Source organism: Penaeus chinensis, chromosome 20 (assembly GCF_019202785.1).
Source record: "Penaeus chinensis breed Huanghai No. 1 chromosome 20, ASM1920278v2, whole genome shotgun sequence".
Lineage (NCBI taxonomy): Eukaryota > Metazoa > Arthropoda > Malacostraca > Decapoda > Penaeidae > Penaeus > Penaeus chinensis.
Genome location: NC_061838.1, coordinates 21,800,879 through 21,815,878, shown reverse-complemented (window position 1 = coordinate 21,815,878; position 15,000 = coordinate 21,800,879). Strand labels below are relative to the sequence as shown.

General features: G+C 49.8%; 1 protein-coding gene across 4 annotated transcripts in view; it reads left to right on the top strand.

The window, feature by feature from the left end:
* The window catches only part of LOC125035763 (poly(rC)-binding protein 3-like), a 51,711-nt gene that overhangs the window by 294 nt on the left and 36,417 nt on the right, over positions 1–15,000 (top strand). For 3 of the 4 annotated variants that reach the window (XM_047627967.1, XM_047627970.1, XM_047627969.1), the window contains one exon: positions 5,930–6,252. In XM_047627967.1, coding sequence (XP_047483923.1) covers positions 6,172–6,252 — 81 coding nt within the window. In that variant the 5' untranslated portion in view covers positions 5,930–6,171. Of the gene's footprint in view, positions 12–5,929; positions 6,253–15,000 lie in introns of those variants that run through there. The other variant, XM_047627966.1, reaches the window with a different exon arrangement.

Here is a 15,000-nt window from a genome sequence, read left to right as displayed (position 1 = left end):
CGAACGCTGATGTGAGTGATCAAGTGATATACGATACTCGTTAAACGAGTTTTTTGTTATTTTTGTTACAATGGAAATGATACTCGGTGGTGATGATAAAGACGATGCTCCTGTGGTGTGGAAAGAGATTTTTCGCTTAGTTTCCGAAGCCTCAGGTGCAATTTTTATTTCATAGAAGGCTGCGTAGTAGTGATGGTGATGCATACACTCTGTCTAACGCATAACAGCGGTGGTGATGAGTAAAGCTCGTCTATGACAGAAACTGTGTCCAGACTCACTGTGTGAAAGCAAAGCCAAAGATTTTGGGTATATTGCTGTGGCCTGCCACTGCTAATGTACATTTTAATACTCGCTGTGTTGCTCCCAAGATATATTTAGAATCAGTGTGCATCTTAGCTTATAGAGATTGAACGAGTAGCATATAATGTTAAGGTTCACGTGAGGTCAGGCCAATACGTTTAGAGGGAGGAGGGATGTGTGGGTCTTGTTGGTGGAGCGACTCTGAGAACGTGATGCTGGCTGCCGCTGTCTCAGCCGCCGCCACGCTAACCTCCATCCAAGTTTGAGGAAGCCTTTTGGGCCGCTGGTAGTTTTCATTCACCGCTGTACACTCGCATTCACGCCGCCTCTTCCCGGCGTCCTCTCCACTCGCCGCCGCCGCCGCTACCACGCCAACCATTGTCTGACGGTAACGGTAAAGTCTGACTAAAGCCGTGGTCGTGTTTCATGTTGATAATGATCGGCAGAACAGGAGCTTGTGTGGCGCGACTGTGTGTGGTGGTGGAGCGCGAGAGGGAGAAGCGAGAGAGAGTGAGAGAGACGCTTGCTAGAGGGAGGGGGGGGGGGGGGGTAGAGCGGCCTCCCCGCTCGTGTGTGTCGGCGCGGGGGAACACTTGTCATACGTGTATAAATAACACACTAAAAAGTGCGTTACAGAGGGGAAGGCCCAGCCGCCATGTGCGAGGTCTCGTAGAGGGATAGGATGAGGTTAAATGGACGCCGTAAGACGAGGGCCGGAGTGGGATATGGGAGGAGGGTTGCTGCAAGGGGCCCGGGATGGTGACGCTCCGCTCCGCCGGATCACACGCAGAGGGCAGCACCAGCGCCAGATTGGGTTTCAGCCAGAGCAGCAACGCGCGCGCCTCCGTTTGAATATTTCGCTTAAATCTCATGCTTCTCGACAGCAGCTCTTTAGTACCCATGGGTGCCCTTGGCATACGAGATTAGGACCCATCGTAATGCAATCTCTTGAATGCTCCGTTCTCTCGGCGGATGCCTTCGCGTGGAGGGCCCTGCGCCGGCCAAAGGTTAAGTTCACAAGTGTTCGATGCAGCAGATCTCCGTTTCCTCCCACTGGTGATGGCGTAACGTAGCGACTGCTGCTCTTCTCGGGCGCTCGGTAGCGCCGCCTGAGCTGCACTTCTCTTATCTAGCACTTTTTCCAGGAAACGCTTCCCAAAAGTGCGTAGCGTGCGATTCTCCCGGTATGCGGGGCACCACGCTTGCATCACCTCCCGTCAGCGTGCGTCGCCTCTCCTCATGCTCTCCGCTTTTATTTTCTTTGCCGTTGTCGATACTGCCACTCCCCTCTAAGCTCTCGCTTTCGCCTGCGATTTATTGAACAACCAGTATTATCGATTTGCAATTTATTCGTCTGGTTATTAATTCATTCTCATTCGTTCCCGTAATATGTCGGTCCGCTTGCCTCCCCCCAGCCGCCGATTTCGCACCCCCCCTCCCCTCCCCCCGGGACCCGAGCGGCCCGCCAGCCGTTCGGCCGTTGGAGGGATTCTCACGGACATTTGTTATTCTGCCCCAGCCGTCCACCTCGCAGTCTCCGCCAGTTTTTAAAGTTCCACGAGCGGACCCCGAAAAGTCTACCGCGTCGCTCCGGATAATCGCATACCCCCATCCCGTCTGTCCCCCCGTCCCGCGTCCTCCCCCTCAAGGTCATGGATCCCCCCCTCCCTCCCCGGCCTTGATCAGGATCTTTCCGTGCATAGAGTGGCAGGTAACAGGATGTCAGGATGTGCGTGCGTATTCCTGGGCTTATTCCGGTGCGAGGCCTACCGTGGCGTGGAGGAAGTTGGGGATGGGGTGCGAGCGCGAACTTGCCTCCTTGGCGGGGACGGAGCGGGGGAGCCAAGGGGTAAATAGCGAAATTCCCAGGCTTGAAGCGACGAACTGTGAAGGTCCTCTCGTCATCCTCCTCCTCTTTCATCACTCGCAGTCCCTCCTCTCTCCCACAGCCTCGTCCTCTTCCCACTTTAAGTCCTCTGTACTCTATCCTCCCCTTTCTTTTATGTGGGTTCCAATCCTCCTCCACCTCCACGCCGCCTTCCTGTCGGGGCGCCCACGGGCTAAGGGCTCCCCGGGGACGTTCCTGTGGGATGCTCCCGCTTTCATATTTCTCCCCGCCTCATTTCCAGCATCAAAGATCACACACAAAATATGCAGTTTCGGCCTTAAAATGTTTACTGCTTCGGGTATTGTTACGCGAAGGGCGGCGGAGCTTCCCACTTTTTTCGAGTCTATTCTTTGTTGCGTTTCGAGCCCAGGATTGCGCGCGTCCAAGGCGCTAAAATGGGGGCGCCGGAGCGAATGGATGGCGTCTTGGAATGTAACTTTTCCTCGTCGGTATTGTCGGAGGAGGCAGGTTCGAAGCGAGAATGGGCGTGCGAGCGCCCGTACGCATTTTGCCTGCTGCCGGAGTGTAAATAGCCGGGGCGAGCGCGCACGTGGTGTTGCCGACGCCCTTAGCGTGACAGCATCGCCCCTTCTCTCTCAGCGCCACGTTTCCACCCCACACGCTGCCTCCCAACGCTTCCACGCCCGTCTCCGCCCCAAAGAAGTGACGTCCACTGCCCTTAACGTACGCGTCAGCTCGTGGGAATGAACGCCAGCTTCCTCTTCCCTTTTCTCCTTTTTTCTCCTTCCAGCGTGCGCGAGAGAAATTAGAGGCGATAATTACATGGAAACAGCCCCGCGAACCCCGATACACGGGACATGGCAGTGTATCTGCTAACCCTTTCGTTGCTTCGGCTTTCCATTTTTTCATACATTCTCTTAACGCATGTCGAGAGAGCGGAGCGCGTGATATAAAGCGAGGCGCTATAAATCATAGGGTGACACGAGCCTCTTACTAAAGCCGAATGTAATCGCAGATTTATTTAACTGTTGCAAATTTCAGCCCGGTAAAGCTGTCACACGTGCGGGTTAAAGCATCCAAAGGCAATTTATGTCGGTATAGGTGGAGATTCAAGCATTTCTCTTATTCTTGAAACCTGTTTTAGCCGGAAAGAAGTGGTGATTACGATTGTGATGTCCTCGGAGGCAGCAGGTGCGAGTGTATAAGTGACCGTTTGTGCTCTGGAAAACCAAAGGGTAGAGGGATAAAGGGGAGGGTAAAGGGGGAATGGGTAGATAGGTAGTTTGGTAACGGCCACTCGCTAAGCGATGATGATGATGATGATGATGATGATGATGATGATGATGATGATGATGATGATGATGATGATGATGATGATGATGATGATGATGATGATGATGATGATGATGATGATGATGATGATGGCTATGACGGCGGCAGGTAAGTATCTGAGACGTCGCCGTAGACTCTGCTTTCCTCTCTGCACACCCGTATCTAGCCCAAATCCCCAATCACACCCACCACCAATCTGTTGTACGGTAGAAGCCGCGCCCAAGTTCTCTGCTTTTCATCTTTCCAGGGTAGTCCCGTAGGCCTATGTGCGGTTGTAGTAGGCGGCTGGGAAAAGAGCGTGGGTTCTTGCTGGTCGGTACTGTCCCCTTTCCCTCCCTCTCTGTGTCACGGCCCTCTCCTTCCCTCCGCTCCTCTCCACGTATCACTTCGTCTCTACTTTCATGTCGCTGAATTTTGTTTTTAGCCATTCTTTTTGGTTTGGATTTTTGTGAGTAGAATCGCGAACTTAGATTTGCTGAAGATATTGACGGCAGACCACGACCGAGTTGCTCAATTTATTTCTTTATTTTTTTTTAAACGGAGGAAATCCGTTGCTTCGTTTCGAGGAAGCAGCCAATTGGATCAAATATTTTCTTATTTTCTCTCTAATAGTGCCGTTATTTTTATCCTGTGTAGTGTGGCTAGTATCTGAGTGTGTGAGAGTGATTGAGTGTGTGTGGATGTGTTTGTTTGTTTTCCTCTCTCCCTGCCCTTCACTGTAGTGAGTTTGAGAACGCAAAGGTAACGATGTAGCCCGTCTAGGTGAATGCAGGTTACCACTACTTTTCCTCGCTGTGTGATTGATACAAGACCCCCCCCCCCCCATATCTCTCTCCTTTTCTCTTTCTCTCCCTCTTCCTCTCCATCTATCTGTCTGTCTGTCTATTTATCTATCACATCTATCTCTTCCTCTTCTCTCTGTCCCCCATTTTCCCATCTCAGTCCATACCCCAGCCATTCTTCTCTTCCCTTCTGTCTCTTTCTTTAGGGAATGCTTGGTAGCCGTGAGTTTCCGCGAGGCAAGATGTTATCCGTATTGGCTCGTGGGGGACGAGAGGGGTTTTGAGAGGATGTTTCTTGCTCCCGTAGAGATTAAAGATGCCCTCGCGAGAGAGATGCGAATGTATCCCGCTCTTGTTCGGCTCATATGTCGTGTGTTCGGAGAGGATGCGGTTCGCGGCGCGTGCATTTGCCACAGCAATGCATTTTCGGACTTCGCCGCTTTCAAATCTGCAAAAGGCAAAAAATGAAAAGAGAAAGATGCAGTTCGGCGGACGACTGTGTAGCCCGCCATGAGTTAGAGATGAGCGGGTAGCTGTGATCTGCATTCTTAACTTGAGCGGCCCAAGGTCGGGCCTGGAAGCCCGCCACCTGACGGAGGAGGAGCTGAGTAAGGGGAGTAGAAACAGGAAGGGAGAGAGACGTGAGTTTTTTTCCTCCCATATTTAGTCTCCTTTCAAGGTCCTCGATATACCAGTAGTAGTTAACCTGTAGGTGTATTGGCCTCCCACGTGAGTCTGACTGGCAGTGTTGCCTTCTGTCGTTCCCTGGCGTGTGAATGTCTCCAGTTGCGACTCACCTTTCGAGTTTGCGTGCGTGTGCGTGTGTCTGTGCCCTAGCGTGTACGTCTGTACGCACTCTTCGAGGCAGTGTGCCCCGAAACACTTTATCTGTGGACAGATAGATCCTACCATCCCGAGATATATCCTTTCAGAACTGTGGTAGCTTGACTGGTCCTCCATATGGCCCCATGCCTTGTGTAGGACCTGTCTACTGATGACCTTATGACAACCTTATTTCTGTTTGACCAAGCATTCTTTCCGTTTTCTTACCTTGTGTTTATCATTATGGCCCATAGGGATGTCTGAGTTATTGTACTTGTACCATCCATATGTTTTGTTTGACAGGGTGCAATATAGTAATCACCATAACAACTTAGTATGTATGTGTTTGTATCCTAATAGTAGGATCACAATGTGCCTGTATACATATTATCCTTATGAGTAAACTGACCTATTCGTATGCTTTTATAAGTAAACTTATTTGTCTATACCCCCTTAAGTGACCCAACACATGAATATGCCCTTCATAAACTCCTAACCTGTATGTTGATCTGTATGGCGTGTGCACATTACCTGGAAAGTGTGTACCTGAGATTACCTTGTATGTATGATTCATGAATGTCCTGGCGGTGAATGTACCTTGCCGGATGCTCGAACGAGTGTTATTAGCTTGAACGAAAGCTTTTGGAAGAGTGAGCGAACGTGCATGCCCTTCCGTGAATGTATGTCTGTAAGCCCCTCATGAGTATCAGCTGTGTATACCCTCTTGTGTGAATGCCCATCCACGAGTACCCCACAACGTGTATGTGCTTGTGTGGGTTTACCTGAGTATGAATGAGTGGAGCCATGTGGATGGTGGTGACTGACGTGGTGTCTCCTCCCACAGACCGTGGTTGCCCCACTGTGCCCCGCTGCCCCGCCCGTGCCCGCCCGCCCGCCCGTGCCCGCCCGTGCCCCGCTCGTGACCACCCACCGCCCAGCCCAGCCCAGCCTGCTGCCCACTCCACACTCTGAGACCCTGCCTGGAGCACACCATCCTCTGGTGCGCCCACGCCTTTAGTCTTCACCACGGACTCTAGTCTGGCCCCATACCCAGGGTCCCCCGGTCCCGCCCTCACCACAGGCAACATGGCCACCATAGAAAACAAGTCCCTGTCCACCGAAGGACCCTCAGCCTCCCTTTCAATGAGACTATTAATGCAAGGAAAGGTAGGTCCTCCACATTAGTGCTGCTGATGCAACTGCTGCTGCTGCTGCTGCTGCTCATGTCTTATTCTTTTTCTCCATGATAACCTGTCGGCTCGCCATTGTCAATCTCTCTCTCTCTCTCTCTCTCTCTCTCTCTCTCTCTCTCTCTCTCTCTCTCTCTCTCTCTCTCTCTCTCTCTCTCTCTCTCTCTCTCTCTCTCTCCCTCCCTCTTTCTTTTCCTCGCTCCATCTATCCATCTGTCCTGTCAATTTATCTCCTTTTTTCGAATGCACACATTAATTGGCATAGATAAATTAATCTATACTTATACAAAAAATACAGATACATGCAAATAGTCATGCGTTCAGCATACATCTCAGCGATGTGCATCCACATTCGGAATGCACACTGTAAATGTTATAAATTATTCCCCTGTAATTATCGACCGAACACCTGTGCAATACCATTCCTCCTCTTGCTTTCACAACCCGGACCACTTGTACTTACAAATAAACACGTATCTCGTTAGTAGTGTATTTACACGCTGTCACCTGTGTATATGTGATCAGTAATAAGGATCTCTTTGCTTTTCTGTTTCATTCACGTAAGTTCGCCGTCATCCCTACATTAGCAGTCATCACACACAAGCCCGTATCTCGGCTTTTTTCGGTTAAAATTCCTATTCATTGCACATACAAAGAAAGCCATTTTAGTCCAATCCATGGCCATTGGCTATTAATAGCGTAAGTTGTACACACACATTAACCATTTTTATGGACGCCACATGAATACTTGTCCCCCTTTTTTTAATTAGGCCTAACCGGTTCTTACCTCTCAACAGCGATACACAATTTCTTTGCTTCTTTTTTCCATTCCAGTAAAGTTAAAGAAAGAAACAGCTACAAAACTCTTTCTATCTATCTATCTTTATCACAATTCTCTCTCTCTCTCTCTCTCTCTCTCTCTCTCTCTCTCTCTCTCTCTCTCTCTCTCTCTCTCTCTCTCTGTCTCTCTCTCTCTGTCTCTCTCTCTCTGTCTCTCTCTCTCTGTCTCTCTCTCTCTGTCTCTCTCTCTCTGTCTCTCTCTCTCTGTGTCTCTCTCTCTCTGTGTCTCTCTCTCTCTCTCTCTCTCTCTCTCTCTCTCTCTCTCTCTCTCTCTCTCTCTCTCTCTCTCTCTCTCTCTCTCTCTCTCTCTTTCTCTCTCTTTCTCTCTCTTTCTCTCTCTTTCTCTCTTTCTCTCTCTTTCTCGCTCTCTCTTTCTCTCTTTCTCTCTCTTTCTCGCTCTCTCTCTCTCTCTCATTCTCTCTCTCTCTCTCTCGCTCTCTCTCTCTCTCTCTCTCTGTCGATGGCTTTGCGGGCTTGCATGACCATTGGTGTTGCTTTTTAGTGTTCTCCGTGTGTTTACTAACCCCACGTGACCTTCTGACCTGCTGGATGATCCTCTAATTCCCCGAGGCTTCAAGGGGCTTGGATGAAGGGGTCCAGTGTTTAATTGTGCTCATGTTTTCTTTTTTATATATAGCTCTTTTAGATTTACTCATCCTTGTAAAAAAAAAAAAAAAAAAAAAAAAAAAAAGGATGTTTTTACTTCAATTCTTTTTTATCATATTTTATTCTGGCTGCTCAAACCCCAGTTGAATCTCGGTACTCTCTCCTCCTTGTGTTTTCACTCCTTGTCGACTCGGGAGCTTTTAGTGACAGCGAATAAGCTGCCCTAAGCAAAAGGAGCTCTCCAACAGGTCCTTCCAGCATCCAGTCCCCCCCCCCCCCTACCACCTCCCACCTCCGGCCCTTGTCTCATACAGTAATACCTGTGCATGACCCTTTCACACGCTTCTCTCCCCTCCCCCTCCCCCTCCCCCCTCCCCGGACTGCCTACTGACGATGTCCTGCTTGCGTCTTGTGGAGAGATGAAGTGCCCTGCCTCTCCCCTGCCACGCCGCGCTCATCTCCCGAGGCGTGGCGGCATCCCTGGGGAGGCGGAGTCGTGGCGGTGATCACTTCTGATGCCCAGGATAATGATGATGATGGTGATGGTGATGACGGTTATTTTCTTTGCTTGTACACCGTCATCATCACCTATTATTTATTATTGGTGTTTCAATTTGGTATTAACATTTTCCTTTACGTGTTTCATGAATATGTTGTATTTTTTCCTTTCCTTTCTTTCAGAGGTTGTTTCTAAGAGTGATACAAATACTGTGTTTCTTTCGTGTGCTTTTTTTTTTTTTAATTTGCATCTGTTTACCGAAATTTGTGCTGAAATTTGCGGTTGAAGTTTGATTCAAGATTCTGGGAAATTAGCTTTGTAAAAGTCTCTCACTTGAAGAACTGGGAGGTTTTCGTGCGGGCTGGAAGGGTGTTTCGACTCGGCGCCACTGCAGGAGGAGTAGGAGGAGAAGGGGGAGCGAATGTGGCCGAGGGGCTTCACGAAGCCTTAGGAAGCTCTGGCCCAAAATTAGGGGCTTGGGGCCGTCCGTCACCGAGTGCGCGCCAAGGGAAGAGCGGAGCGGGGAAGGGGGGGGGGGGGGGACGGAGAGAAATCCGTATAGGATTGGAAAGAGGGAAGCTAAGGTAAGGGGAGAGTCTGCTTGGGAAGGCGAAGGAGGCAAGGGGACGAGCTGAAGGCGGTCAAGCCGAGTTAGGCCGGGTTGTCAGGGAGTTTGCTAATCTACGCGTTTCTGTACGGTTTCTGTTCCCAACGAACAGGAAAATGGGAACAGAGTGGAGGGAAAGACGAAGCTTAGAAAAGGAGGGAGAGCGAGCTACAGGGTTGTGGGAGCGCTCGGGGCAAGGAGGGAAGAATGCTAGGAATCATCGGCGTGATAGGGGGAGAGGCTGGCGGAAGGGCATAGGCAGTGACCCGCGTTTCGGGAAAAGAGTATTGAAAACGCGGCGGCAGGAATTGAGGGGGGGGGGGGGCGGACATGGTGGAGCCTGATACCAAGGGCGCTTTAGTGGTTCTTGGGGGGGGGGGGGGGGATAGAGGGAGGAGGGGGTTAGGGCGATATAGAGTTACAGGAAATAAGAGAGGGTTGCGGGAAGAAAGGGTTTGTGAGGCCATTGTTGGGAGGAAATCGAAGCACACCTCCTGATAAGTGGTGACGCGGCCGGGATCCTGCCTCGCCGCAGATCCCACGCCAAAAGTAGTTTTCCTATTTCTCCGTGTCCGCGGCGCCTCCGTAGCCAATCTCCCGTAACGAGAGATTAGTCGATGGTGCTCTCTCTCTCTCTCTCTCTCTCTCTCTCTCTCTCTCTCTCTCTCTCTCTCTCTCTCTCTCTCTCTCTCTCTCTCTCTCTCTCTCTCTCATCTCTTTCTCTCTCATCTCTTTCTCTCTCATCTCTTTCTCTCTCATCTCTTTCTCTCTCATCTCTTTCTCTCTCATCTCTCTCTCTCTCATCTCTCTCTCTCATCTCTCTCTCTCCTTTCTTTCTTTCTTTCTTTCTTTCTTTCTTTCTTTTTTTTATCTCCCCTTATTCCCCCACCACCCACGGGTCGAGATACACTGGCATCTGCCTGAGCTAGTTTACATTCTAATGTGACGTGGATGGCAATTATCAAAATTAAGAGTATACGCGTCGGCATTTATAAGCTCACTTTTATCTATCGTAACTAGTAACTGAAAATCAGTAACCGTGATATTTTGAATATAAGTATACATAGATCGGTCAGTGTAGTATTATTTATATACATTTTAGACCTCATTGGATGGAAGCCAAGAGCACTACTACTCTCTGTATGTTGTATTTATTTATTTTATAACAACGCACCAACACAGTTTAAAAAATGTTTTCAAATGTGGTAATCCCGTTTTAGTATCTTGGTACGGTGTTAGATCTTCCTCGCGAACTTTGGTATTATTAGGTGTTAGTATAGGGAAGGGACTGTTAGTAGCGGTGGGTGTAATTGTAGGTACCGGACAGGTGAGGTAATTCACAGGTGCGTCTCGATCCTTGCTCGTGCGCCTAACAAGATACGACAGCGGGTTAAGCGGGCGGGAGGGCGTGCAGGCTGAACGGAGTACGGAGTTGTTGGCCGAGAAACAAAAGGGTGGCAGATTTAGCACGTAGAAGGTAAAAAAAAAAATCTCGATCTACCTCACTCATCGCGACAGATATTTAGGAAGTATACATCTATGTTTACAACTACAGATTAAATGATAAAGGATAACTTTTATATATCACGAGTGTTTTGTACTATTTTCACATGGTTATTTTGATATAGATATCAGACCAAAAGCCGTTGAAAGCGAGTTAGTTGAACAGAAGTCTCGCGACACGGAGAGAGTTTGTGGCAGAATGGAGTGACCCTGGACTTGCTTTGGCTTCCTTGGGGCTATTATGACAACATACGATGCCAACGTCACTGCGGTTTCACGAAGGGATGCTGGCTGGGAAGCGGCAGACTTTGCGGTGCTGGTTTGCAGGTGTGCTGCTGCTGTTATGGCAGTCGGGAGCACAAACCTACGACCACGGGTATTTTTTTTTTTTGTAGGTAGCACCAAAGTCCATGGGTGCAATGGTGATGCGTTGCCTTGGGAACTTAGTCAGAATGGGCGAAGCTGAATAACCGTGATAACAAAAGAGTTAACTGCGGGAAAATGTGCGTTTAGATTAAATTCCCAAGACCCCCGGGGGAACTTACCTGCATGCGTAACCATCGATTTATGGAAATTTCAAAGTTTTGTTTAATACGAGAGAGAGAGAGAGAGAGAGAGAGAGAGAGAGAGAGAGAGAGAGAGAGAGAGAGAGAGAGAGAGAGAGAGAGAGAGAGAGAGAGAGAGAGAGAGAGAGAGAGAGAGAGATGGGGAAGGGAGGGAGGCTGGCTGGCTAAGGATAGTGAGTGGATACAGTGGGGATGAAGATCAGGTCGACAATACACGCACGCATAAACAAAGCTGTACCCAAGTTTTTGATCAACCATCGATCCGCCGCACGTCGATGCGGACCGATCTGATAGGGCCGGCAGCTTGTTAGCTTTGCCTTTTCTTTCCCTCGTTTCGTTCACATGGTTCACGCGCCGAGTGCAGGACGGAGCAACGGAGGTTAGGCGAGAGAAAAAACAAGATTGCGGACGTATGGGCGAGGCAATGGGCGGCTGTAGAGGAGGACGGGTAGCTGCCGGTGCGGATGGTGGTGTAGAGGTTAAGGGGAGAGAGGGAGAGGGCGCGAGGGGAGACGAAGGGAGGGCGGGGAGGGGAGAGGGGAGGTGGAGCATATAGCTGTGTGAGTGTTATTGATTCCTGGGGGTGGGGGAGGGGCAGGGGAGGGGGTGACTGAGAGCGCGAGCATCACTGGCTCGTGTTCCTCTCTTCTCTCCCCTGCTCTGCCTCTCCTTTCATTTCTCTCTCTCTCGCCTCTCGGTTCTCTGGACGTCTATCCTTAGGTTGACTTCTCTCGGTTGTTGTCCTATGGTGATGTTCTCTACATCGTCGTTCATTTTCGATATGTAATGGCGATAGAGATGGCGAGAGGGAGGGAGAGAGAGAGAGAGAGAGAGAGAGAGAGAGAGAGAGAGAGAGAGAGAGAGAGAGAGAGAGAGAGAGAGAGAGAGAGAGAGAGAGAGAGAGAGAGAGAGAGAGAGAGAGAGAGAGAGAGAGAGAGAGAGAGAGAGAGAGAGAGAGAGAGAGAGAGAGAGAGAGAGAGAGAGAGAGAGAGGGGGGTGGCGAAAGAGGAGGGGGAGATTCAGGTTCTCATGACGACCTTCCTCTGATGTGTAGATGGCCATGCATACACAAGTGCCAGGCCGTCCATCAGCGAAGTTGGCATGAAGTTATCCGTTCATTGTTTAGATTGTTGGTTAATGATGGTTGGTAGTGGTCGACGTCCGTGTTTGTGCGCCGGAGTTTTAGCTTAGCCGGGCACTCCTGTGGCGTTTGTATTGCCAGTTAACCACTCAAGTTGCTTAGTAACATTGCGTTTTGCTGTTGTTGTTGTGTTCGTCTTTTTGTTACCATGGTTAGCATTGATTTTTTTTTTTTTCGTCTTTCAACTAGTGGGCGCTACTTTTAAAGCGACTTGCGGGAGATAGGCTTGATGGGTCGGTGTCAGATACTGTACACGAGAACAGACCGAGTGTGCGGAACATGTTTGGCTTGGCAGGTAAGTGGAGACATGTGCCAGAGGTGCGTTTGTTGGGAAGATGAGGAGGTAAGTGTCGAGATGGTGTTTAGGGAAGCTGTTGGTGCCGGGTAGGCTCAGGCACTGGTGGCACTGCTACTGTTTCGACAGAGGCACACGGGGAGGGGCGAGGGGGTAGCAGGGCATCGGGAATGCCTTCGGAAGTTGATGATTACAGATTAACGAACATTTGTGTCGCAGGGATGGGTTTTTCGTTATCATACATCTAATTTCAGGGGCCTGGTGGCATCTGTAGAGATGAATGATAAAGGCAAGTCTTTTACCGTCGATGAGGATACTACATGTCAAGGAAGTGCATGAAAAGAGAAGAAATACAGAGCGAGAAAGGGGAGAGGCAGAGGCGGAGGACATTAAGGTGTGATTAGTGAGTCGATGGCGTCAGTGTTGCCTCCGGTGGGGTCGGGATCAGGTAATCGGCCTCAGACACAAGTAATCAGGACCCGGGTCTGTAATGCACACGTTGTGGCGTCTCTCTAACGCCGCCTCCTTTTAATGGGGACAGAGAGAGGCCGAAGGGCACTGACGGGGACGGGAGGCGCCGTAGTCCGGGTGGCTGTTAGTAACGGATGTTCTTGTGCTCCCGCTCCCTGCCTCCTCTCCTGCGTCATCTCCCTCTCTTCTCCCCTCTCCTCTCCCCTCTCTTCTCCCCCTGTAGCATCCCACAAGCGCCGGGATGCTGGTTGTATGTTTGAGTAGATGGTGGCTTCTATACCTATCTATCTTAGCTCCCCCTCGGTCTATCTATTTTGATACACCTCTATTTCTGTCTGTCTGTGTCTGTCTGCATCTACACATCTGTGTTTCTCTCCATCAGCCGTATCCCCTCTTCTCGGGCCTCGCATCTTCCCTCGCTCCCCCTGCATGCACTGAAGTCCAGCGTGTTGGACGTGGTAGGGAGGCGGTACGGGTCGATATCCCCTTCCTTCTCTCCCTCTCCTCCTCCTCCTCCTCCTCCTCCTCCTCCTCCTCCTCCTCCTCCTCCTCCTCCTCCTCCTCCTCCACCTTCCTCACACAAACACACACACACTTCACCCCTCACACCCTTCATATGGGGACACGTGGCGTGGGTGACTACTAACCCGGTATCGACCAAGCTGCCTGAGGTCCTCCCCGTCCGCGTCTGGGGAGGAAAAAACATCTTTGTTCTAGTTTGATTCTGGGATAATGGTGTAGGGGGAGGGTCGGCGAGGGTCAGGGCTGATGGGAGGGGCGGGGGGAGGGCGACATATGGGACAGATGGAGCGGGGCTTAGAATAATCGGGGGGGGGGGGGGGGGGGATGCGTGCTCGCACACAAACGTTCTTGCTAACATTTTTTTTCTAACGGATTCCTTTTAAAGGCACGATAGTTGCTTGGACATAAATACAGTGTATGCGTACGTACGTGCATACATACATACATACATACATACATACATACATACATACATACATACATACATACATACATACATACATACATACATACATGTATGATTCATACATACATACATAAATATATACATACATACATACATAAATATATACATACATACATACATACTTACACAATAGACACATACGATATATGTGGGTATGCTTCTGCCTATATATTAGTAGAAAACTTAGTACGTTCCCGAACATCTTCTCTTTCTGCGTTTCCTTCGTCTCTTGCGTTTCTCTTTCTCCCGCACGGGCGCGTGAGAGTCGGAGAGAGGCGGAGTGAAGTGAGAGTATGCAGATGTGCTGCTATGAAAGAGAGAGGGAGGGGGGGGAGGGCTAAGTGTGGCGAAACAGAACGCACGAGTTCGTATGTAATGGGATTTTCGTTTATCGTCATGAAGTCTGGAAATAATAGCTGTACCCCCTCCCCCCTTGTGCTTGTTTGGGATCTTGTATAGCCTATGCCTCACCCCCCCCCCCCCCACAGGCCCCGGTCTCTGTGCGTCATTAAATATTTACATCCATCCAGGCTTCACTATTGCTTACATATTTTTTGTTATATTAATTAATGGTATGAAATACGATACAGTTGAATAGGGTTGGATGTTTATGGATCCATAACGTTTTTTTATCTTTTTTTTTTTTTTTTTTTTTTTTTTGTTATTATTATTTTTTTCATTTTGTTTTAAAGTTCAAGTTGCTCGCTCGCCTCGCATGGCTGGCGGCTCGAATCTGTTCGCCACGACCTGCCTCGTGCTCGCCTCTTCCGAAGAGAAAAGAGAAGAAAAAGCATATTTATTTGTAAGAAATGGCACTGTGGCGTCCGGAGATGCACCGGGAGGAGCCTTCCAGTTTTCGTGTTCAGACTGTGCCTTGGGCTTGCTCACATGTTCAGAGGGGGACAGCGGATCGGTGGGGGTGCGAAGAACATCCCTTGGGAATCGAGGGGGGGGGGGGGGGGGACGCGGCTTTGGGTTGTCTGATTGTGCTTCGAAGGCTTTCAAATTAGGTGCGATTGTTATCTTTGTTTCTTTCTCTTTCTTTCTTTCTCTTTTTGAAAAACGAAGGATTGACAGTTGGCTACAAGGGGAAGAGCCGAGAACGGCGCCGTGGAAGCGCGTTTCGAATGTGCCCCAAGAGTCGGTAGGCGTAGCGGCCTCCTTCTCCCCCTCTTCTCCCTTCCCAAATCTATGCCGCGTTCAGAGCTG